Genomic DNA, 26,249 nt, shown 5'->3' with positions numbered 1-26,249 from the left:
TTTATCCCCTGTCCTGACTTATTACCATAAAGAACATATCTTACTGTTAACAGTATTAGCAGAAAATTATTGCTCTAATGTGGCTTTACTGTGGTTGATTCACCTATAAATATGAATGTGAGAAAATAATTTTTGGAAGATGAATGACAGAGTTATATATGAAAAAAACTGCACCCTGAACATACAACTTCCAACTTGTTCTGATCTTTATTGGAGCCTCTTGCAGCATTTATAGTTCTCTTTCAATGTATACTCTAGTCACTTGATGAAAGTCATTGAGCAACAACTAAAGCAGCTTGTGTAATTTACTTTTCTTTTTTTGCTTGCTTAAACTCAGCTGCTGTAATATTAGCATTTCAATAAAGCTGAGAAGGATTAGTTATATGGGGAAAATGTTGGATTGAAAATTTCTTTCTCAAATGCATTCATATAATTCTGAAGTGGAAAGCAGAGTTTGATGAGCTTGAACTTCGTAAGATTGATCTCATCAGATTTTAAGTAGGTATAATAATTTATTGTTTCTGAAAATTTTAATCCTAGTAGTTTACATGTGGAGTGTTTTATTTATATATACATGACACATAAATACACAAACATACACATTGTTTGTGTTTAACTATCAGTTTATATAGTTAGTATAAATATAATAACAAACTTACATGCTTGTTCTTGTTCCTGTGTGGGAATAGTTCTACTAGTATAAACTCTGCTTATTATATAATTATTTTGTCTATTAAGATTATACAGTTTATTGTCTTATTTTCTTAGCTCTTATAAATAAGTGGGCTGAGTTAATTGCAGTTAATTATAAACATGCCTAGTTTAGACAAGTAAGTAGAAGCAATCTAATATTGGACCAAGACCTATATTACTTTGTTTTGTTTTGCTGTAAAACTTAAACAAAAGTTTTTCTTTTTTTTTCCTTTTTTATTCCCTAAGCTTTACTTGTTAAATGGAGTGAATTTGGGAATGAACACATGAAGACTGAATTGCTGATTTTTTTGTTCCAGTGGGGATAATGCCCAAAGCAGGAGCACGGCCGACGTGGGGCCGCGGCCGGCCAGCCACTCTCCGCAGTCTGTCGGGAGCTCGGGTGTTGACAGCGGGGCTGAGAGCATCTCGGATGGAATCCGGGATTTGCCCTCCATTGCCATTTCTCTCTGCGGAGGTCTGACTGAGAACAAAGAGATAACCAAAGGTACGGGATGACCGTGTGAATTGCAGACGTGTGCTGGCAGCTGGGTTTGAGCTTCCCAGCCTGAGGCTGCAGAGCCCTCCTGTGGCTGTGCTCAGCACTGGCTTGAGAAAATAAATACTGGCCATGTAATGATAAACTTCCTAGAACCTCTCATGATTTTTAACACATTTGAACAATCCACTATATATGAAAATTTTTGGAAGTATTTCATTGGTATTTTTACTTCCTGATAGTGCTATGTTTTGTATCACAGTAGTCTTAGTGATACTTTTGCCACTTAGTACAGCATATAGCTAGGAAATTCACAGCTCTTAGAGTCAGGAGTGAAAAAGGTGGTCCATAAATGGGGACATAAGGAGAAGGAGTTGAAAAGTTCAACCTGATTCCTACCCTACCTCCAGTTTCTTGTGTAACATTTAGATAAATCACAATACTTTGTGCCTTAAACTTCTAGTGGCATAATGTGAAAATAAATGTGTTAACACTTGCACTTTCTGCAGTAATGTGGTATCATAAAATCATATGAGCCTGATGCCACACAGACTGCTGCTCACAAGCTACTTATTAAAATGTTTCAAATATCCTGTGATTTATTTGAGTCATACTGTCATCTGAATCACTTGTAAATGACATAATTTTTCTAAAAGGAGATTTTCCTCCCTCGCAGTTCAGTCCCTGAGCTTTCACTTTAGCTTGTATTTTGAAAGGAAAAACACCCAGAAACGAAGAAACCCTCATCTTCTAAGATTGAGAGTCTCTGAACAACTTCCATATTGCAGTTAAATCTCAGTACCCTTGTAATGAAGGTGTAACCAATGTGTGTAAGAGGTGCTGAGAGGTTTAGGTTGGCCCATCCGAGGCATCTATAAATGCATGCTTTACAAATGCAACTTCTTTCCCCCACAGAAGAGTTCTTAGAACATGCAGTAACATATCAGCAGTTTGTGGACAATCCTGCTATCATTGATGACCCTAACCTTGTGGTTAAGATTGGAAATAAGTAAGTATATTTCATATTACTGTTGTAACAAAGACACTTCTTTGTCACTTCAGTGCATTACATCAGTATAACTATAGCTGAAAACCAGGTTTTGAATGTTTGTAGCTTGGATTCATCTAGAAAGAGTCAACTCCCTAGTAAATTGAGGTTCTTCTAGTTACCTTTCCTCCTTTGAATTGAAAGTGAAGAGCAGTTTCAGATGACCTGTTACTGACACAATTTGAATTTCAAGAAGCTGTTATTAAATGCTAATAGTATTCACATTCAATTGACAGAGTAAAAATGAAATACGATGTGAACTTGCTAAGGCTCGCCCTGAGCCAGTTTGAATTACTAATATTTACAGGGATACATCAGTCGGCTTCCAGTCACTCAGTACCAAGCAATTTTTTTGTACATACTGAATATTTTGCTAATATGCCTTTGTGGAGGCATTGCTTTTCAAGATTTGTCAAACTTCACCCAATGAGTATGAGGCTTCCATTTCTGCAAGGCTAAGACATTTTTTTGTATGTTTGTATTGTTGGCAGTGGGACAGTGCTGTGATCTAAGCCAGATGCAGCTTTTTGGGGTTTCTTTAACTTGAGAGTTCCTTGCACCTTGCGAACAGAGGAGAGATCATGGCTTTGTGCTGCTCCAGGAGAGCTTTGGCTACCCTTGGTCACAGCCATGGGTCATGCAAGGCTAATGTACCAGGTGATAGTTTTTATTGTGGTCAGCCTCATACCTGACCTCAGCTCTCTGTGGTCTGAGGTGAGCCACTCATTGCTTCCCTGACACTGTATTTATCTGCCTGCTGAATTTATTGGGAAGAGAGGTGACCTTAGTGAGGACCTTAAATATCATATTCTCTTAATGTCTTGTGAACTTCATCTTCCCTAGACAATGGATACTCTAATTGTCTTACTGTCTGCAACAAGGGTTGAGCCATGTTCAGTGTATAATAACAGGAGCTTGACATCCTACAGACTACAGCCCCTAAGTTTTATGTGGCTCCTTGATGGAAAAACAGTGAAAAAAGCTTGCAGAAGTATGGCTTATGCTGTGATAAAGAGGAATATAATAAGGACTGTAGCTGGATGGATGCAGCCAGAGTGTTGTGGTCAACAGCTCTGTCCAGATGGAAGCTGATGTCCCTGAGGGCTCTGTCCTGAGGACTGATGCTCTTCAATATCTTTGTTAGTGACACAGACAGTGGGACCGAGTGCACCCTCAGCACATTTGCAGATGACACAAAGCTGAGTGGTGCAGTGGAATCAACAGAAGGAAGTGATACTATCCAGAGGGACCTGGACAAAATTGAGGAAAGGGCCCACAAGAAACTCATGAAATTCAAGAAGTTAAAATGCAAACCAGCTGCAGCTGGTTTGGAGCAATCCCAGATATGAGTACAGGCGGGGAGATAACTCATTGAGAGCAGCTCTGTACAGACTAACTTGGGGGTTCTGGTGAATGAAAATCTGGACATGGGCCAAGAGTGTGTTTGCAGCCCAGAAAGGCAAACATGTCCTGGGCTGCATCCAAAGCAGCAGGGACAGGTCAAGGGAGGGGATTCTGCCCCTCTGCTTGCTGAGACCTCACCTGCAGTGCTGCATCCAGCCCTGGGGTCTCCAGCACAGGACAGACAGGGACCTGTTGGAGCGAGTTCAGAGGAGGGACATTAAAGGTGATCAGAGGGCTGGAGTGCCTCTCCTGTGAGGACAGGCTGAGAGAGTTGGGGTTCAGCCTGGAAAAGAGAAGGCTCTGGGGAGACTTCATTGCAGCTTTTTAGTACTTAAAGGGGACTTAGAAAAAAGAGGGAGAGCAACCTTTTATGTAGTAAAAGTGATACGATACTGGGGAACAGTTTTAGATGAAAAATTCTTTATTACTGTAAGGATGGTGAGTTACTGAAACAGGTTGTCCAGGGAAGTGGTGGATGTCCCTGGAAGTGCTTAAGCCCAGATTGAATGGGGCCCTGAGCAGCCTGATTTAGTGGAAGGTGTCCCTGCCCAAGGCAGGTGAGTTGGAATTAGATGATCTTTAAGGTCCCTTCCAACCCAACCATTCTGTGATTCTATGATGACTTGAGTAATGTGTGACAAACACCCTTTCTGCTCAAGGCCTAGCTTCTCTTGCATACCCTGAAAAATGGTAAATAAAATAAAAGTGGTAAATACCTGTGAGCATTCTGTGAAATAAGATGGGTCTGTTATTACTAGTGCAGGTCAGAGTTTGATCTGTGCTTCATGGCTTTAACCTGCCAGGTGGTGAATACCAGGTAGATTGTGAATTGGGGCTTTTGGGGTTACAAAATGCTGTAATTGTCTCCCTTGCATGCCCAGGTACTACAACTGGACGACAGCTGGTCCCCTTCTGCTGGCAATGCAGGCATTCCAGAAACCTTTGCCAAAGGTGAGATTGAACATGAAGGCTGGTAAGAGGAGGAGTTTTAAAAAGTACCACTGATTAAGGGAGGGAAATGGGTTGTACAAGAGAATCTGCACATCAGTAAAATCTACCCACATATAACCATTTGTCTGTCTTATGTTATGGCCTAAATAAGGACTAAGTTTGGTCTGTGAATAGTGTTTGTTTGCTAGGCTAAAGTTATTACAACTATTTTGAAGTAGGAAAACTTCACTTTTATTTAATTAATATGAATTTCAAACATAAATTACATTGACCCATGTTAGTGTTTGCTGTAGCTGCAAACTTGGTGTTTGCTTTCTGTTTTATATCTATACTGCATATATTATTAAATAAATACAAATAAGCTCAGTGAATAAGGTTTAAATACTAGATGAGGAAGGCCTGCAGCTTGCTAGCTTTTTGTTTCTCAGTTGGTTGTTCATAACCGAGGTAGGTAGTGCCAGATAGCTCTATGACTCTGTGTTGGCTTATATAAATGTGCTGAAGAAGTTAGTTCAATGCCACATGACCTTGTGCCACATAGGTGCTCATGACAGAAATACTGTAAATGTATATAAAGAACTAATATCACCGCTACCCCTATTTTGTGTCCTGGTTAGACATGGATTTAATAAATTTTTGAACCTAAACTTTCCTCCTGCCATTTGCAGCACTTCACATGTCTTTGGGATATGTGTGAATTCAAATGCTATCTCTATTGCTATCACTGTAGACTAAAAATTTCTCCAAAGCCCAGAATACTCTCTGCCAGTGTTTCTTTCTTAGTGTCATGTTACCTCTATATGCAGTCATGTACAGCTGCATGGTACCATCCCAGTATAAAATAAATTGAGCCTAAAAATCTCAAATATCAGGTAAACATTGCTTGAATTTCAAAGATGTCACAGAGCCAGATGTTTTGTGCATTACTGCAAATGTTCTGGTAATCATCAAAGGTGGGATTCATCCCATGGAACTCAAATGCCCACAGAAGGTACATAGTTATCGTACTCTATATTTGTTGGGTGCTCACACAGTGTGATTCAGATCTTGATAGGTGCCTCTTGGGTCTTCATTGGCAATAAAAAGAATGTAACTACATTTTAAATTAAACACTTCAAAGCCTGAGCCAGATGTCTTGGGTTTTGCCTAGGATGTGTAAATGGAAAGAAGTGCTATAAAATATTTTTTCCGTAATGTTACAGCAGATGGCAATTCTTTCAACAGCTTTATACTTATGTCATTATTCATATAGGTTATCAGTTGAGAAAAATCTTCTATGTGTAATTCAATGTGCTTGGGTTTTTTTAATGGTTAATTTATATTCTGAATGCTAATAACTTTCTTGAGAGTGCAGTTTTAATTTAGTGGAGAAGCCAATATTTATAGTTTGAACAATCTGTATTTTTGGAAAGGTTTGCTTGGTTTACTGTACCTCTGAAACTAAAATGACTCATTTATGTTACCAGTCATCCTACTGGTTTTCTTCATGACTTGTTACTTAGAGTTTTGATTTGCTGTAGTAATGAGGTTAAGGAATTGAAATACTAAGATACTTGAATAATAAACAGTTTATGAAGTATTTGAAAATTGATGCTTTTGCAAAAAAAATTCACTGATGTTCTGTAAAATACACTCATATGCGCATCTAATTGTAGGCATGTGAATTCCCCCACTAAAAGTGTATAGGATATCTGCTTGAAGTTCTTGACGTGTTTGAGAATCCCCTTAAATCGTTGCTATTGTTCTCAATTGTGGCACTCCATTCTCCATAGCTCCACCTGCTCCCTGTTTTTTTTTTATTTTGTTTGAAAAACTCAACTTTATTTTTCTGTCATTTCTTTTTTTCTAATATACTTTAGATAATATAGTGAAGAAAACCTATGGAAAAACTGAAAAAAGGGATCCATTGTGCCACACATTATCTGAACACAGTCCCCTCTTAATTGCTAAGAGTTTTAGAATTTTTTTAAAAAATCATTAATCAACATCACAGCTTTCTTTTGGTGACCTTACTTGCAATGGGAGCTGTCATCTCAGAAATAGTGTCCAAGCTGTTCTAGGGTGTAAGAAACCCTGTGGCCACTTTTACCTTAATATTTTCCCATTCATCTGTTGCTTCTCTCTGAGTGAAAGAATTCAGCTCCCCTTGTTGCAGTGCATAAGGCTCCAGTCATTATGGATTCAAAGAACTTTTCTACTGGTGTCTAGTATGTAGAACCAATGTAAAGTAGAAAATGTTTATCAAAGAAACTATTCTAACATTTTTAGTCAAGTTCATAGCATGATAATTCATAAATTCATAACTCATAAACTCATAAAAGCTAGTAACTTCTTTACTCTTTGCTAAGCTGGTGATTGAATACAAACTTTGTAAATAACTCTCTTGCATGTCAGTTTGTTACTGTTTTGCATGATGCCTCCTTTAGGAAGTGATTTTTTTTTAAATGTATAATTTGTACTAAATAACTTAGAAATAGCAGATTCTCCATTCTAGACATTATACTAACATCTCTTTATGCTTTTTTTCTTCTTTGATTTGATTTCTTTTTCATTTTCCTTTTAAAAATACCATAAGTATTCATGCCTAAGTTACTTCAGAGCAGCTCTGGATACCATTAGATTTTGCTTTAGTAGAATTTATGGTCCACAGACAGTATGTTTACTTTTATTCTATTTATTATCAGTTAAAACTGTGTGTTTGGCACTTTTCATTTATGTATGTCAGGTTGTCCTTTATTTTGGGCCTTTTTTATGTTACCATCCATTTATCACAGGCAACTGTGGAATCTATAATGAGGGACAAGATGCCAAAGAAAGGTGGAAGATGGTGGTTTTCATGGCGAGGGAGGAACAGCACTATTAAAGAGGTAAGTTTAAGAAGCAAGCAGAGTTTCCTTCTGTTTGCAGTGGGAGGGCTGGAATCTGCATACTCATCCCTCAGAACTTCAGAAGGTAACTTGGTACTCACTTTGACTGAGGGTGTGCACGTTAAACATGGTCTGAGGTCTGGTTTGTTTTGACTTCAGAAAACTTTGGATCAGACCCTACCTGAAACATTTGCCTGAAGAGTTTTGATTTATTTTCATTACACAGATCTGAGGCAGTAGTATCGAATGTATTAAATCTCTGTTTGGAAACCTAGAATCAGAGTTGTGCCACTAATTTAAAGTTTTCACTCAGATTACCTACCTCTCAGCATCTTTCTTTTGATGGTCGAAGAGCAGACATATTTATGAGTAGAGTGAGCTGTAAAACTCAGCAAAACCTAAGATGCCAAATGGACTATATATTGGTTTGAAAATCTTTTTGAGTTTCTTTTCAGAGCGTTAGAAGTTTGTGATAATAATCTTAGTCATGGATGAACATTGGAAAACTAAAAACTCCAAAGTTTTATGTGAAATATTGTTGGCTAATAAAACCTCTTCATATTAATCTATACTACTGAAGCATTAGTACTTAAGGGGAGAAAATTACTTTTAATGCAATTTTATGTTTGTGCCTCTGTCAAGAAGTTCTTTAACCTTGCATGAGATAACCATTGTACTGATCAGTGGGTGTGGGTTTCAGAGCATGAGGTTTTAGTTTTATAGTCGTTTGAAGTTTTCAGGATTTTCTCTGGAAGTATTTGATTATCTCTTGAGCTGTGGTGACTTTAAATGGAACTATGTAAAGCACTATTTAAAAATCTTGTGGAATAACTTTGGTAGTGTTCAGCATCTACTCAAGATAAAAGCACTTTAGCAAGTTTTACTGGATTTAAGATTTAAATGATTCTCTGAAAGGTAATTTGTGGGGGGTTTTTCCTTCTCCCAAGTCGTACTTTGCTTTCTCAGGTGAAATCTAGCTATTTGAGGTGTATGAATTGTGTAGCTATGGAGTTGATCCCAGAACTTCAACAGTACTAGATGTTAAACCTGATATTTCCCTACTTCCTCCCTGTAAAACTTAATTATTGTTCTGAGTTTATAGTTGCAGTTTTTAGTTCTTTGTACTGCCTTTATTCTTTAAGGGTTTTATTTTGCCTACAGACAAAGGAGACAAACACATGTTTGATTTTTACCAAGTCTGTACAAGGCAGAATTTGATTTTCAACTATTTTTCTAAAAACATCTACTTTCTGCTCCACAGGAGATGCACAGCTACTCATACTTTTATTTTTACAGGAAACAAAGCCAGAGCAAGGCATGAGTGAGAGTGGACTTACAGAAGAATCTTCACAGATGAGCAGGGCAAACAGGTACACCCAAAATCATCTGTACCCGAAACAAGCAAGAGTGATCATTTAAAAATGAAAGCAAGTTACCTCAGCTATTCAAACAAAGAAATACTGTGTCAGTGAAATACTTTAAATTTGTTACTCATTGCACCACAGAAGTGCAAGTAGGAGGTCCCTACTGGCATTTCTGTGGTTTGGCTGGCAGCTCTGGGACTCTAATTCCAGCCCCTTGGAAACACACTCTAATTGGAGCAGTTCTCCAAAGCTACATGTATTTCTCTAGAGTTTTTAAGGGAACATCATAGATGAGACCAAGCTGTTGTCAGATCCCAGTTGCTTAATTTTTTTTATTTATTTAGATTTATGGCCTGACAAATTAATTGGTTCTTGCATACTTTGGGAAGTTAAGGGACTTCCCAGAGTGTTTTTCACAGGCAATAGTCATGGTTTTCTGTTGCTTCTTTCCAGGATTGCAGAAGTCTCTTCCTTGTGCCCCTAACAATCACACTATACAGCTGCAATCTCACCTTTGTGGGGTCCATGACATGAGTTTTAGCTTGCTTTAGAGGGATGAGTTAGCCAGGGACAGCTCTCCTACCTTGTCCCTTTTCTGTGCATATGCATCTTAATGTAAAGACATCTTGTTTATGCTGACTGCAGTTACAGCTGAAATGGACCAGATTCAAATATTGCTTTATGCTCATTAAGTGAGGTTCAGGGGTTGCCCTTCTGAAACAAAAAGCTCTCATTCTTTCTGGTGGTCAGCAGTTGGAGTCCAGGCAAATGTGCTGGAAGGAGGATTCCTCATTCTGAAGGAGATTAGCTGTTGTCTCTGTTGCCTCTCTGAGACTGAGAACCAGAGTTAATTGGAAAGGCTGATTTTCCTTTTAAGGATGACAAGGGGTATATAGGTCTGTTTCTTACATGGTTGTTTAAAAACAAAGTTTAAAGTGGGATCAAGAGTTCAAGCAGACTAGATTCTGAAATTGGTATTCTTCTTAAACTTCGTTTAAGTTTTACCGGGCCTTAGAAATCTCTCATTAAAAATTTATTGTTTGCAAGCAAAATAGCCCAAGTGGGATGTTGAGTAAAGCTTTTGAGATCACATGTCACAAAGGATAAGATAGGCTTTTAAACGTTGCTAGTCATGACATGCAGTACCTTGATATTGGGTCAAGACTACCAAACAAACCTCCAGGTGTGATTGCAGTGAAAGGCCAAATATTGATTGTTTTAAAGATCAGATCTGTAGGATCTGAAAGAGTTTTAACTTACGCCTACAGTGATAGGATTTTTTACTGTAGGAAAACATTCTTTCTGAGGAAGAATATCCTTAAGAAATTTCTAAAAATGGTTGTAGGAGAACAAAAGTAATTATTCCAATGTGCATTTAAACAGAATACTGTGAGGGAGCTCAGGTTTTATGACTTTTCATAATTGTATTCTGAACAGGGTAATCCTGCAAATCCCGGAAATGAATAATCCTGTTATTTGAAGTTGCTCATTGAAAGAACTTGAGGAGTTATTTTATTTAATAAAACTTCCACAACCTGCCTTTTTTTAAAATTAATTTTTAGATTCTTTGGGGGAGGAGAGAAGAGGGAAAGAGAAATCCAGCATAGCAAGTGCCTCTTCTTTTGAGAACAGAGGCGTTTTAAAGTTGTAGTATCTAATGGGTACTATTTTTTCATCATATGAGATTTTTGAGTTAATATAATACATTAATTTATATTCATTAAATTTAAATAATGAAAACTGTTATAGCCATTCACTTGCCTGTAACAATCCAAGTTTGAATAATGGGCAATGTGTGAATGAAAGTTTGGTACTTCATTGATATATTAAAACCCATTATATGAATGACCTCCTGTGAGACAGTATTGGTAGCAGAGAATCAATGACTTCTTTGGTGACTCACTGTTAATGCATTTTTAATGGCTACTGAGATGCATTTACGGGCATGATAACATCATTTTCTGTGTGTGCGATGTTCCAGAATAAAAGATGAATCTTCTTCAAGCGATGAAGACCCAAGAGCTGCCAAACAAAACCTCGGGTCATTGCAAGCCAACTCCAGTCATCTCTCATTATTGTCTGGAATCAGTTACAAAAAATCACTTCGACTCACTTCTGACCAACTTGTGAGTTAATTTTACATCCTTGTCCTGAAATGGCATTTCTAATACAACATAAATCTTTACTGTTTTTCAGGCTTCAAAGCTTAATTAGCTCTTACGTCCTGCCTTTAATTCTCTCTCATTATATTTTTCAAAAAAGCCTTTTCCCTTCTCTTTTCTGTATTAAACATGAATGTTGTTCCTTGCAGCAAGTGCTGGGGTTTGGAGGTGGGATGTAATTTAGAAAAATATCAAATTCCAAATTGTGTATTTGTCACCTGAGTAAGTGTATTGGAACCACACCCTTCCTTGTAGTATGTGAAATGTGTATATGTTAACAGGCCTCTCTTCTTGCTCCTTCCTCTCTTTTCCTTTTTTCTCATTTATAGGCAGATAGTCATATTTTGCATAAATAGTTTTCTGTTAGTAATTTCTGAAAAAGCTGCTTTTGAATTTATAATGAGGCCAGGCTATTGATTTCTTTGGAGCTTATTAATTTCTTTGAAGCCAATTCTTTTCCTCTGTGACAGAGGTGTTTTGGCTAATGATGACAAAACTGTTGCAGTTTTGTGTTCTGTACATTTCAATTTGATCTGGAAAAATGGGCTACTATAGGGAAATACTTCTTGTCATCTTAGGTACAGATAATTAATTTTCTGAAGGAAATCCACATGAGACATACAGCATTTAACAGCCCATCACTCACTGCCTGGATAATTTGTAAGAAATGCAGTTTTTCCCAAGAGACAGATGAGACATGTTGGGTATTTTCTGTTGGAAAGAGAGAGCAGGGGTTACACAAATAAAGTGGGACTTCACAGTTTCAGAAACCTTGCAGAAATTAGCTGAAGTTAAAACTTCTCTTAAATTGGTTTAAAAGTGGGGGAGATTCACCAGTTACCCATGAGTTCCGCATTCTCACCTCCTTTTCACTTTTTAGCTAATTGAAAAGTTGCAGTGAAAGATAATGAAGAAAAAGATGCACAAAGAGGGTTAAATTCCTACAGGTCTTGGGAAAATGAACATCTAGCTTCTGAAATAGAATCAAATCAGTAGCCTCTTGTCTCACATGTCACTAAGTGGCACAGGAGACAGTGAAGAGCAGAAAAGTAGGAGAGTTAAGGTTAGTTAGTGCAGGCTGAAGGGTAACAGTTCATGTGGTGTGAGAGGTCTGTTATTTTATGAAAAAGATAAAATAATGAAGAACACAAATCCTCCTAGCAGAGGTCTTAATTAGAGTTTATGGAACTTCTTGTTACATTTCTCTCTGCATATGCATCTTTCTTTCGGAGTGGGAAGGGCCCATAGATGGTCCCTATTCCATAATTTATTACTGTTTGTGAACATTTGGGGATTTTTTTTAATTTACCTGACTGTGAAACAGAATTTTTTTGTTTATTTGTTTTGTTCTGTTCTATAAATCAATTCCTAATATACACCACACAGGGTAAGCCTCTGGTGTTGTCTTTTAGAATACTTCTACTGAAGTTTAGAATACTTCTACTGAAAGCAATAAAATTCAGTGTGACCAAATTGGGTTGACTGGTTGGATGGCAGGTGCCCAGCCAAGCTGCTCTGTCACTCCCCTTCTCAGTGGGATGGGGGAGAGAACTTAAGGTGGATAAACAAAGAGAAAAACAAGTATATTCTCTGCTTCCCACCAGTGAGGGATGCTCAGCCACTTCCCAGAAAGCAGGGCTCCAGCTGTGGGAGGCAAACATTGTAAAATAACAAATTCCCCTCGTTCCTCCTCCTTTCCTTAACTTTTATATCTAAGCTGATGTTGGATGGTAGGGAATAGCCCTTTGGTTAATTTGGATCATCTGGTCTGGTTGTGTCCCCTCCCAGGATCCTGCCCACCCCCAGCCCCTTGATGGGGAAGGAATGTTGGAGAGACAGTGCTGGTGCTGTGCCAGTGCTGCTCAGCAGTGCCCAAAACACCAACACCTTTCGCACTGCCAGTGCAAAGCACAGCACTGTGACGGTGGCTGTGGGGAAGTGAGCTCCAGCTTAGCCAGACCTATAACAATTTCCACCCCACTCCATACCATTTGTATCACACTCAGGTCCCACATAATTGATGTATCTTCTAACTGTTCCATTGTATTTATTTCTCATTATCGAGATCTCCTTACCTACAGATTCAATTTAACTACATTCTTAACCCATCTCTATACCAAACATACATTTCATTAACTACTATCCTATCCTTTCATAGATACACACTACTTTCCCATTCCATGGGCTTCCCCCACCGCTCCCGATCCATGACTTGGGCTCCATTGCATCGGAATGGGTGGTCAGGACAGGAGAGCAGCATACCTGATTGTTGGCACCAACACTGGTCCAGCTCGGGTCATCAGATCATTTCCCTTGCTCCTTGCAAAATTCATTCTTCACCAGTTCATGTCGTTGCTGTTACTTTGCTTTCTGCAGCCTACAATTTACACCACAGATTATTTTTCCTCCAGTGTTAAATCTCCCTGAGGCACATACTGGTTCTCCCTATCCTTCTGAATTACCCCCCAAGTACACCCTGGTCTTTGGCCAAAAAAAATCCCACAAATGGATTTGACTTTATGGGAGGAGAAATCCACACCAGCTTCCCCAGCCAAAAACACCAAAGCAATGCTCATGTGCAGCTTTAACACTGTGTCCATTTCACATGCTTAGGTTGTTGATCACCTTGCTGATAATGTCTTGCAGAAAAGCTTAAAGCTCAAGAATGGCCCTAATGATGTGACCTTTAGTGTTACAACCCAGTATCAAGGCACTTGCCGCTGTGAAGGCACCATTTACCTATGGAATTGGGATGATAAAGTTGTTATTTCTGATATTGATGGAACAATCACACGGTGAGTTCATGAACAGGGAGAGACTTTATATACAAGGATTTTCCTCTTTAGTTTAAAGGAAAATATAATTAACAAGGAGTGTTAATCATAAAATCTTCATATACAAGTGTTTTGGGACGTTTTGTTTCTTGGTTTTGGGTTGTTTGGTTTTTTTTTAATTTTTTTTTAATTTTTACATTTGGCTTTCAAACAATACAACAATCTGTAGCTGAATTCCTCATTTAATAGACACATGCCATATGTACCCATTATTTGTTATCTGTTGGCGTTTCATGATAGTATTGGAGGACCTTCTGCAAAATCCTGACCTTTTTGTTGCATCACACTCATGACGTAGGTAGTAATTAAGAGGAGTAATTAAATATGAAGGAGTAATTAAAAAGAAGAAATGTGAATTTTGTTTTAAATGGCACTCCTGGGGCATTCCAGTCTTAGGCATTATTACTTAGAAGACTAGACTCCAAAATCAATGTCAGAACTAGAATTTGATGGAAAGTTTCAGATTTGTAGCTTGGGTAAAACTCATTAATTTTGGAGTGACTGAAAGGTTTTACTGACTTGCTGGTTTCTATTTATTTATTGTATTTAACACTAGGGAAAACAATTGTGTGTGTAACAGGGAAAACATGAAATAAAAATACAAGCATTGTCTTTTGTAGTGAGATGTTTAATTTGTTTTGAAATTAATTATTTCAAAATCAAACTTAGCTATATCTAATTAGGAAAAAAACAAGGAAAAATAATTTTCAAGAGCAGTCTGTGGGAAATTAAAATACTTGATTTAGACTGAAATTCTCTTCTTCCTTGTGATTTATCCATTGTATGTCAAACTTCTCGTTTGGTGCCAATGTAAATTAACATCTCTCCCCACTTTACTTTCTTAAGCTTCAGTGAAGTGAGTGGGATCTATTTCCTCTGCTGTTGATCTGCCCAGAGTTATTGAATCACTTCAATTTGCCAGTGGATTTGCCAGTGCAAATCCAACCTAAGCCACTGTCTAATATTTCTTCCTCTAAGATGCAAGTTATTCAGGGTGTGGACTTGTTACTGTGTATCTGTACAGTACTTTGTCAAGCAAGATGCTCATTTGCACTATTTGTTATTATAGTGTAAATATTTTTCTATCATATAAAGCCAGAAATACATTGAAGCCAGAATGAATATTTGAAAATAGTTTACGCCTGACCAACTCCTGGCTTAATGTGGAGAAGTTAGTTTGAAGTGAGCTAAAATGTGACTTACCTCATACTTTAAATTTCTCATAAATGTCCATTATGGGTAGGTTTGGTTTATTTAGAAAACATTTAACATAAACCTCAAAAATTATGTTTAGCATTGGTGGCCTCCTAGAGGTCTGAGTGATGCTTGTGTGCTGTGACTTCTGTATTACCTTTTGGGGCACAAGCTTATCCATCTTGGGGCACAGGAGTAATTTAAACAACATGGCCAAGGATGAGCATGTCAGTCTATCTAAAAAGAAAAGGGAAATAACCTAAGTCTCTTCTGATGACAATCAGTTCCTTACAGAATACCTTTTTCCATTTGCAGCTTCCAAGTAAGTTAGTGGGATTTATATTAGACTTGACTGTTATTATAACTATGGGTTTTTTTCAGCTCACTTATATTGTTCTTCATTTATTTAGGTCAGATACTTTAGGTCATATTTTGCCAACTCTTGGCAAAGACTGGACACACCAAGGGATTGCAAAGTTGTACCATAAAGTGAGCCAGTGAGTATTCAGTAAATCTGCATGCATCTGTGGCTTGTGTTTATTCATTTGTGTGTAAAAATTTAAATTTCTCTTGGCTTCTCTTAACCTATAAGGGTGTCAATTTCATCAATATCTTCTTGCTTTAGTGATGCTTACACAGTGTCAATGTTACCTGCATGATATGCAGAGCAAAACCTGCTTTGTGACAACAAAAGCAAAAGCCCTCTATCTGTGAGTTTTTCCTTTATTGCAAGAATGTCAGCTTTTCTTATATATTTAAATTACCACGAACGTGTGAGGAGCCTCTGGTACACATCACTACTCTCCTCTTAGTTAATCTGATTTGTTCTGTGTACTAGAGTTATGCTAAGGTTTGTTTATTGCTTTTTGTTTTACATGGATGATGAATTATAAATTATGGATATTGGAATCTAAATTATGCCAGCGACACTTCTCTGCATGTTAGACAAACATGTTCACAGAAAATACAGGACAGTCTGGGAATTCACATGCTGAGTTTTATGTATAACCTCTGCATTACATTTGGTGGAAATGTTAATTAATTTTTTTAATTGCAGTTGTTATTTCTGTGCCTACCAGCATTATCAGTTGTTAGGGCTTTGATGATCATAAACATAGGGCAAAAAATAGATTTGAGTCATGTTGGTTTTCAAATTACTGAGTTAATTATGTCGTGGCTATATTACAGCTGAACGCCATATAAATGCTTAATAGTTAGATCTAATGACCATGCGTGTGCTGAATACAGTCTGTTTTATGAAAATTAATTTTTCAGTAGGAATTGGAAAGTAAGCTGCTAAGTTGAGCTAATATAAGATAGGATTTCATTCTAACATGAGCAGAATCAAAGGCAACCTGTGACTTATGCCAAAACTTTCATTTCAGTGTCAGGTTAAAGATTACTTCTCATACTGTGTTTTGAAGCTCAAGTTGTTCCAGCTTGAGAAAATGTGTTATTGCTGGACATCTTTTTTTGCAGAGGCCCAAGAGGCAGGAATGCAACACTGTTAATACAACAAAGGCCAATATACCATTGTCTGCTTCATGCCAAATGTTTTCCTCTTTGCAGATGTCTTTCCAGTTAATTCTAAGGACAATGGTTCCACCACACAGGAGTGGAAAGATAACCATAAGGAGTCACAAGGCCTGAGAGGAGCAGAGATAAATGAGCCCTCTTTAGGTGTAATCACTAAATGCAGCAGGGCCAGATTGGTTTTAATTACCCAGTTTTCTGGCATAAATGTTTCTACTCTTTTTAAAATAAGTCTGGGTTAAACATACTGTTAAACAGCCATGATTGATTCATGTAAAAGTAAACCCACAAAATTATCACTATCTAAACACTTGCTTTATTTTTACAGTAGTTTCTTCTTTTATATCTGCTCACAGAAATGGATATAAATTTTTGTACTGCTCAGCACGAGCTATTGGAATGGCAGGCATGACCAGAGGATACTTGCACTGGGTCAATGAAAGAGGAACTGTGCTGCCTCAGGGGCCAGTTTTGCTGAGTCCAAGCAGCCTATTCTCAGCTCTTCACAGGTAATGCAATTTTGCTTTTACAGAGACAGATACTAAGGTTGGTGGAGTCCGAATTATCAGCTTTTTTAAGTGAGAGTGCTTGAAATAATTAAATTATTAATTTTTTTTACATATTGGTGCAAAATTTAATTAAGATATTTTGTTAGAGAAAGACCAAAATTCAGTAGTTACTCATTATCTAGTTTTGCCTAGTCTATATCTTAGGTGTATATTAAGGCACAGCTTTGTTCACTGTTTACCAGTAGGTACTGCTTGGTGACTTCATGTGTTTAACATTGTGTGTTCATATTTAGAGAGAAATGTCCACATTTTTCCCATATTTCTGTGGACATTTTCATAGCAATCATTCTTGCCTTTACCTGTAAGGTGTTCCAGTTGGCATAAGTATATTTTTGTGGAAGGTTATTTCTTGATGGGTTTTGAAGAAATTCATGTGAAAATGAAATGAACTTTCTATATGGCTGACTTCACTGTGGGATTCTGTGAGGACAATGTTATCTTTCCTAGGTGTTGAACTGTGGTGAGTGAATAATAACAGCACAGATTATGAATATTGTACCTTCTGCCTAATGCAGCGAAGCATGTCAAGTGATTACTGAAAATATTTTAAGCTGTTAAAAGCTGCTGTGACAAGATATATTTCATTAGAATTTTTAATGGAAGGTTGTTCAGATGTTCTCCTGATTGAGTGACATGCTACAGGCTGTCTTACCAGCCACATTCTAAATATAAGAAACCATGGAGGTATTAGAGTGCACTTCTCAGACTGATTAAGTAATAAATGCAGTGAAGGGTAGTTACTGCTATCTTATGCTCCTTGTATCTAGAAATACCTTTAAAATGATACTCCTTTTGGTATCTTGTTTAGACTAAGGAATGCCCATCTTTCAGTGTACACTATTGTAACTTCTGAGGTGTGTGGGCAATAAATTTACTTCACTGTTTTATCCATAAATTTAATCCTTGTAAGTTTGAGATCAAGTGTATGTGAGACTGAGGAAAGGTGGTTTTTATTCATCTTTTGCACATTCTCAGGCCTTGATTTATACATGGATCCAAAGGGTTGCTTTACTCCCGTGACACTTCTGTACTATTCAGATCTTCCTTGACATTTGTGTTGGTACTAGGATCTTGGATTCTGAGCTTCTTAAGTGTTTTTGTGTCATGCTGGCATCTTCCTATGTTATGGGAACTCCAGACTCTGCCACCTGTTCACTCCTCTTGCCAAGAGAAGTTGTTGTGAAAGGGCTTTTGCCCAGAAATGAGATAACTCCTGTGTTCATTAATGAATTCTCTATTCTGCAAGAAGCAGCTGAAGAGAAATAGAAGATTCCTTTATTCCTTAACTTTTGCTAATCAGCAGTGGTGGTGAATCTGACTCTAATTGTGTCTTAACAGGCTGAGGTGCTTCTAGCACATATGGTGATTGCAATCGTTTTAACAATAAAATCTCAAAAAAAAACCCAGCACCATAAACAATGAGGGCTAATATAATCTATGAACCATTCTGCAGTTCTCAGGAGGCAGTTTACTTGGTGAGAGTTTATGTCTCATAAGGATTGATTTAGCAGCTACTCCCTGTAATCCAGTATCCTTGCTCAGTAAGCCATCATTGTAATGTAGGCTTCAATAGAAGTTACCTTGTTTCAGAGGATTTATTTACTGTGCCCATTATGTAAGCTTGGGAATACTGTTTTGTTTTCATGGGCAATCTGACTTCTGAAAGATTTATTGGAGAAGGGTGGATGCTATGCAGTAGTATCTAGCCAGGTGAAAATGTTGAATAAAGAAGATAAAATGGTTTGTGGTGTATTTCATGTGTACTTATTCAGCTTCCTTTTTATCGTTTCAGGGAGGTCATAGAAAAGAAGCCAGAAAAATTTAAAGTTCAGTGTTTGACAGACATCAAGAATTTGTTTTATCCTAACACAGAGCCCTTTTATGCTGCTTTTGGAAACAGACCTGCTGTAAGTAATAGCTGAATTTATTTCTGTTGCAGAGAACAGAAACATTGCTGTTATTTCGTGGTTGTGTTGTATTAGAACCTAGAAGCTTTAAATGAGAATTAGGCACATTTTATTAGGCCCTGTACAAAAGAAAGTATTAAGGTTCTTCCTCAAAAATACCATGATGTAGGATTCAGAGATGGAAGAGCAGCAAAGTAACTAGGTTATATCTGCATAAATTAGCAGTTAAGCTTGTGTAGAAACAGTAATCTCATTTTAATTCACACAGATACAGTGGCAGTGAGGTAACTGTGGGCAGACAGGAAATATTCCAGATTAATATTGGTGGGATTTACACTTCTCTAAGTACACTCAAATAACCTTGAATGTCCCATCAAAGTCAAAAGCTCCTATTTTGTATGGAAAGTGACATAGAAAAGGATATGTCCAATATGATATATTGGACATAGAAAAGGATGGAAAGTGATATATTAGACATAGAAAATGAAAAACAGATCCATCACCTTTTGGAAGACTGGATATTTGGGCTATAGAAAGCTCCTGTCCTGGACCAAAGAATGCTGTTAAGAGAAGGAAACAGTCTCATGGGCTTGGGCTGAGGACCCTGGCATGTAATTACCCCTTCTTTAAAAGCATTTTGTCAGAGCTTACAGAGGTCCTCACTATCCCATTGCTGTATTGAACTGTTATATTATAGGCAGCTAAGTTTCCATTATCAAGGCACCTTTAAACATATGATTATGAAATAACATTTTAAAAACTTCTGTGATGTTGTATTATGGATAATAACTACCTCTAGTTCCATTTTTTTTTGAACCTCAGGGAAACATGCATTAAAATAATGATTTTATTTCAATACTATTTTAAGTTAAACAGTAAGTTACTGTTTCTGAAGTAATCACTCTCATGCTTGCTGACAGAGTGCAGGCTTGAGGTATGCAGTGTGCCATGGGTTTTGTATAGCTCAGGATCACAACTTTCTCAGTTTTCTGCTCTGGGTTTTCTGTTGTTTTTCTATTTTTGTTTTTTTTGGAAGTTGGTTTGTTGTTGTTGTTGTTTTGTTATGTTTTTGGTTTCAATTGTTTTTTCCAAGAACAAACTCAGGGAAATTTCTGTACACATGGGTGTTAGAGGTGTAGACATTGTTTGGACTGCCATGATGCTGAATTCTTGAAGTGACTTCTCTTCACTTTTGTTCAGTTACTTAATTTTTTTGAACAGTCTTAACAATATAGAAATAATAATAAACTTTGTGGTTTCATTAACGTTCCAGTTTTTCACCATCTTGGCTTTTGAAACCATGATTTATGTTAGCAAAATGGAAATTGGTTTTGCTCTGATCTTCTGGGAGATATTTTCAATTTTGGTTTTCTCAAGCTTTTCTTCAGAGCAGATCAAAACTTATTTATTGTTTTCTTTAACAATATGAATTTTGTAGAAGACATTCTTAATTCTGACTTCTGATTGTACTTTCCATAGTTGTATCTGCATTACCTGCTGTGGCTCACTGCTGCTGTTTTAGCATCTATATCTTGCTTTCCCTTCATTTTCCCTTGTTCTGACATGGAGTATGCCATATGAATATGCCACAAATCTGAACTCAAGCTAAGTGATGGCTTTGGTATAGACATATTTGTTATGAATTTTGTCACCTTGCCCTTAAAAAATAATTCCTGTTTTATGTGTTGGTTACATTTTAACCTCTGTACACTGTTGTAACATACTTGGTACAATGCACACAGGACATGAAATATTCTCTGAAAGAAAAATGAAGGTGTTAATGTGCTCTTACACCAAATGTCATTAGTTCTTTACTGAATGTTATTATTGTGTCAAGGGAAGTTAACTGAAAAAAATGAACATGATTTTGATTAACAGTTTAAACTGAAGTGGCAAACTTCTTATCTAGCAGGAAATTGTCTGTTTCATGAACATTTCATTAGATTGACCTCATTTGTAACATAATGGAGAATTTCAGGCACACAATAACTAGGTAAATTTAGTACCAGTTCTGTGTAAATATGTTCTTTTGTGTAATATATTACAGCAAGATTACACATGATTTTGCAAAGGCAGAATCATGATTTTTCTTCTTTTTTATTCTTTTTAGGATGTTTATTCATACAAACAAGTGGGGGTTTCTTTAAACAGGATATTTACAGTTAACCCTAAAGGAGAACTTATACAAGAGCATGCAAAGACAAACATCTCATCGTAAGTAATCTCTTATCTCTAACACTTCATGGACTAAATTCATTTACTCTAACTTATGACTCAAGTTGCCCATAGATCCATTCGATTTTAGTAATTAAGGATTCTTTAGAATACTTCAAACCAAACAAAAAAGATTTAGATTAAAATACAGACTTTCCACTTCCCTTCAGCTAAACTGACAAAAAGAATTTTTTTTATATTTAGTATAATAAATTCCATCTACTTTATTCATGTAAAAGATTTAAAAATGGATGATTTAGTCTGCATAAAAATGAGACTCACTAGTGTGCTGATTCCATCTGCCTTTTCCTGGCCTTTTCAAAATTTCCTTTTCCTGGATCTCCTATCTAGAAGAGCCAGAAAACAAAATCTGAAGAGAGGGTCAAATGCTCCCAGAAAGATGCTTAGGCACTGTTAACCCCTAACACTGGAATGGCTTTTAGTAATTTTAAGCGTTGGTGTCCTTAATTGAAGGATATGTGTATCAAATATGAATAATCAGTTGAGCAGGGAGCTGCTTGAGCCAAGCTGGACAGAAGCAGAGAAGCAGAATGTGGTGCTTGAATATTTTAGCAGATGATCTGGGTGTAAAATGGCATCTGTTTCTTACCAGGTAAGTATCATGTGTTAGAATGAATGGATTAGAATGAATTTCTTATCCTAACTGTGAATCCTTTCTGGAAGCTGGGCACCAAAATTCAATTTAGTTTTATTCCTTTGAGGAGGGTCACTTGTCCATTTTGTCTGTTTGTAAATGTAGTCACGCCTTAGTGATTGGGACGTTTAAAAAGTTCAAAATAAAGATTATCTGAAATGGTTCAGCATTCTATTTTTTTTTTTATTTTCCAGCTATGTCAGACTCTGTGAAGTGGTAGATCACATTTTCCCTTTGCTGAAAAGAAGTCATTCTTCAGACTTCCCTTGTTCTGACACCTACAGCCAGTTCACCTACTGGAGAGAACCTCTGCCACCATTTGAAACTCAGGATGTACATCCAGCCTCATCTTAACCACGTCTCCAAATTGTTGGTCTCACCTTAAAGACTGGGTTGGCTTGTGTTGAAAGGACATCACTTGGCTTTTGCTGTTGACAGTTCAGTTGGAATCTGTGAAGTTGTGAGCATTGTATTCTTCTGTTGTGAGCAAACTTAGGAATGCTTTTTCATACTTAGGTTTCCAGACAAGAGGAGTCTTGTTAGGAATAGGAGTTGCTTTTCTAGGTCCTCTCCCAGGTCCTCAAATTTTGCCATGCACTTTCATTATATAAGGTCAATTAAAAGTGCAGTGATGTTGAGGTTGCAGGTAAATATGCCATAAGGTTGTAGAGTGATTCCACATCTGTTCTGCATCACTGAAGCCATCTTCCATCCTGTCAGAACCCCTTGCCAGTAAGGGAGCTGAAGGTGCTCACCATTCCTGACATTATCTGGTGACACAGACAGGGATTACAATCTATATATCAAAATCCTTCTCTCTGAAGGAGCAAATGATTCCTCCTATCTTCCCTTGCTTGACCAACAACTGTTTGTTTAAGAGTTAATTACTGGTCGAGGTCCTCAGCAGATGTAAATCAGTGTAGCTGTCAAAACCAATTGAGCTTTGTTTGATTGATTCCAGCCTGTTTTGACATGGGACACTTCTGAGGAAATAAATTATATGTATTCTAAATAGAAAGTAAATGAAATAGGATGGCCAGATTCTTCCAGTCTTTCTCAGTTTGAGAACTATCATACTTTGGGAGTAGCTTTTTGGATCTGTATGTGTTCTAGTGGAAGATACAGGCCACTGTGGATAGTGCCCACCTTACTGAAGTGGGTGATTTTCAGTAAACACATCTTTCCTACACGCAGTGTGCTGAGGTTGAAGATTTTTTTACTGAGCCAAAAATAGTAAGGATTTTATCCAAATGGAATAGTTTTGTTTGAAATATTACTTTGGTTAAAATGTGAATTCTGATGCTGGCGAATGACGCATCTCAGGTTTTTACTGTATGGATTTTTTTTTGCTTTGTTTTGTATCACAAAGAATGGATACTTTTAGTGCAATTTACTCTCCTTTAAGATAATGAAATCTCCTTTTTCTCCTTTTTTTTCCATATTTATCCAGACACAAGCTGTAGATATTGCTTTTGACAGCCTTAAGACTGAACTGTGTGCACTAAAAGCAATACTGTGGATCAGTTGATAACATTTTCCAAATGGTCTGCCTTTACACAATGTGGTACTTAAAATATGGACTCCAAGTGCCCACATGCCAAATGATTTCAAATATGTTGTAGATAGGAAAGAATTTTTTTTTTCCTTTTGGAATATACTGAAAAGTCTAATTGTTCTCTGAAATGCTGAAAATGGCATCATGGGCTTCTATGTACATTGTATTTCAGTATGACTACACTGGTGGTTCACAAGCTGTGGTCTCTGCCAGCTTGTGATCTGAGGCTATGGTAAGTGTTTTGCAGCTGCTTTGTAGTGTTTTCACTTAAGAGTTTATTAACAGGAAGGCAGAGTGGTCCAGAAGAAATTTTAAGATGTGATTATGGTTGTTTATCACCCAGAAATTTGGAAATGGCTGCTCTGTATCGCATTTCTTTTGTAACAACAAATTCTGGTTTTGCATGTCAAGAGTGATAGCAGTGTAGATAGGATGGGAACTCTCTGGTAGGGTTTTTCTAAGTTTAACTACTGAAGACTTTATCTGGGTTCTAAGTGGGCCGATTTATGATTTCTCTGTGCCTTCAATAGTAATGAGAACAAGTGCAATGCTTTACATAGCTGCAGTGTTCAGTGGAGAGCCCTCCCTAAGTCTTCCTTTCACATGAACGTTGCTACTTCAGGAAAGGTAAATATCTGCTTTGGACATATCAGGATTAGACACAAAGAGGAAGAAATGTGTGTTTGACAAGTGTTTGACAACCCAGAACTGATTGTGTTCTCTTGAAAGTTTAAAGAAAATGCAAATATCTTTTTACTTCAAGGTGTAAGAAATATGGGGTGGATTTTCTGAAAGACAATCAGTGGGGATTGCAGATTGCCAAACTGAGATTGTTGCATCTCTAAATATAGCCACACTTTCCTTTAATTACCTATTAATACTTGTCATTAATGATTGAATAAATTGACAGATGTACTAGCTGCATCCTATTTAAATTCTGTTTTGGTAAAGGCCTATTTCAAGCCATTTATTATATAAAATATATAAAATAAAACTAACTGTTCTCTTCAGTGAGAGGCTGTCAGTTTTGTGGTTTTTATCCTTAACAGTAGTTAAAATATATTTTCCCTAGACGGTACACACAGCAACTCCCACCAGAAAAGATGGTCCCTGAAAATTCTCCACAATTAAAGCCTGTGATATATTTATTTACAACTTAATAAATGGGCAATCCAGGGTTGTTTCTTGCCTTTAGTATTTAAAACCAAATGATAATGTGAATAAGGAACTGTTTTAATTGTCAGATTGTGGCCACAGTGCAGTGCTGGTACAGGTAACCCTGAGGTGCTGCAGAATCTGTCCCAGAGTTTTTCAAGATTTGGTTCAACAGGGTTATGGTTGACTTGATCTAGTGTTGGTATCCATCTGCTTTAAGGCTGAAGTTGGACTTCATGACCTCCAGGGGTCCCTTCTGACCAACTTTTCTGTGATTCTGTGACGTTCAGAGCTTCGCTTCTGAGTTGCTGCATCCCCCTTTGTATGTGAAACTGAAATATAGCTGAACACTGTCAGGAATGTGTGTTGCTGTAACTTTTATCAAATTTACTGACAAAAAAGACACTTACATGAAAATCAGGGGTTTGACCTGCTAGAAGCATCACAATACTTTCCAGAACGTATAAGACATTTTGATTTGGTAGCTGAATAATTTTAGCATAATATTTAAACTGCTTTGTTAATTCATGTAGCAGAAAAATATATTAAAAAATGCTATTCTTTCTGTGAAAGAAAAAAAATCAACCTTGCTTGCAGTGTAATGCTGGTTTTTGTTACAGAAAGAATATGTTAACATAAGTATGCAGACACATTAAATCACGGTATATTCTATTCACACAATACACAGAAACTAGAATATGCAGCAGTAAAGAGGGACTAATGTTTATTTTCTTGATGCTGATGACCACACCACTCTAACTGGGTCATGGGAGGGAAAGAAATGTTGTACTTGTGACATTAGTTATGCTGAACATAAAATGTTACTGCTGTAATTTGGGGAAGGAGGAGAAAGAGGTATTGGATATTTTCTATTTGTAGATATGGTTTGTTATTATTTGAAAACCTATTTATATACAGTGTTTACTCTGTATATGTATGTGCTACTGCAGTGATGAAAATAGTTTTAACACTTCATTTTGATCTGCTGAATGCAAAGAGTAGAAATATATATTGTAATAAAGGCAAAAATAAATTTTTTCCTGACTTTCCTATTTTTCTGTGTTCTTTGATAATGGCAGAGTGCTTTTGCAGAACTGCTGAATGTGTAAAGCATGGCTTTTGTATCTCCAGTCTCCACTGCCTGTTTCTTACTGGGGCTATCCAGTGTCACTTATATTATTTTTGCTGTTCAGCTGCAGTGTTTTACCCAGAGCCTTTTAAATCTGTAAGAGTTTACTGAGGGAGATGGGACCAGGATCTGGGCCCTGGCTGTTTTGGGACATAGGAACAGCACCTTGGAGCCAAGAGCAACCAGACGGGAACTGGAGCAAATCAGAGCAGTCAGGAATCCTACCCCAGCCCAGAATTTTTGAATCTTCCTTTTGTCTAATTCCTAGTGTGACCTAAGCAAAAGCTGTCCATCTGTTTTGAATGGGGATGCTGTCATCCATCCATGGCAGTGAGACCAGATAGCCTGTTTTGTGGGCTTCTCTTTGACACAGGCCATCCTGCTGGGGAAAAGCCAATAACCTTTTTTCCTCCTGTCCCTGAGAACACAGTGGTGCCTTTTGCTCCCCTGCCAGGTTTGCTGAGCAGCCTCACTGCAGTACAGTGATACTGCCAGGCCTGTGAGTGCTGGTATGGAAAC

At 37.3% G+C, this 26,249-nt stretch overlaps 1 protein-coding gene across 4 annotated transcripts in view; it reads left to right on the top strand.

The window, feature by feature from the left end:
- The window catches only part of LPIN1 (lipin 1), a 49,156-nt gene extending 23,505 nt beyond the window's left edge, over positions 1 to 25,651 (top strand). For 2 of the 4 annotated variants that reach the window (XM_071440677.1, XM_071440686.1), the window contains 13 exons: positions 1,011 to 1,198; positions 2,105 to 2,198; positions 4,523 to 4,592; positions 7,168 to 7,245; positions 7,367 to 7,459; positions 8,756 to 8,829; positions 10,805 to 10,949; positions 13,632 to 13,780; positions 15,424 to 15,510; positions 16,903 to 17,055; positions 18,908 to 19,022; positions 21,133 to 21,236; positions 22,086 to 25,651. In XM_071440677.1, coding sequence (XP_071296778.1) covers positions 1,011 to 1,198; positions 2,105 to 2,198; positions 4,523 to 4,592; positions 7,168 to 7,245; positions 7,367 to 7,459; positions 8,756 to 8,829; positions 10,805 to 10,949; positions 13,632 to 13,780; positions 15,424 to 15,510; positions 16,903 to 17,055; positions 18,908 to 19,022; positions 21,133 to 21,236; positions 22,086 to 22,245 — 1,510 coding nt within the window. In that variant the 3' untranslated portion in view covers positions 22,246 to 25,651. The remainder of the gene's footprint in view (positions 1 to 1,010; positions 1,199 to 2,104; positions 2,199 to 4,522; positions 4,593 to 7,167; positions 7,246 to 7,366; positions 7,460 to 8,755; positions 8,830 to 10,804; positions 10,950 to 13,631; positions 13,781 to 15,423; positions 15,511 to 16,902; positions 17,056 to 18,907; positions 19,023 to 21,132; positions 21,237 to 22,085) is intronic. The other 2 variants (XM_071440667.1, XM_071440658.1) reach the window with 1 other exon arrangement.
- The last annotated feature ends 598 nt before the right edge of the window (positions 25,652 to 26,249 follow it).

This window comes from Agelaius tricolor, unplaced genomic scaffold (genome assembly GCF_023055355.1).
Source record: "Agelaius tricolor isolate 1412-34295 unplaced genomic scaffold, bAgeTri1.0.p SCAF_1, whole genome shotgun sequence".
In the NCBI taxonomy this organism is placed as follows: Eukaryota; Metazoa; Chordata; class Aves; order Passeriformes; family Icteridae; genus Agelaius; species Agelaius tricolor.
The sequence above is the reverse complement of the archived record's forward strand: the minus strand, read 5'-3'. Positions and strand labels throughout refer to the sequence as shown.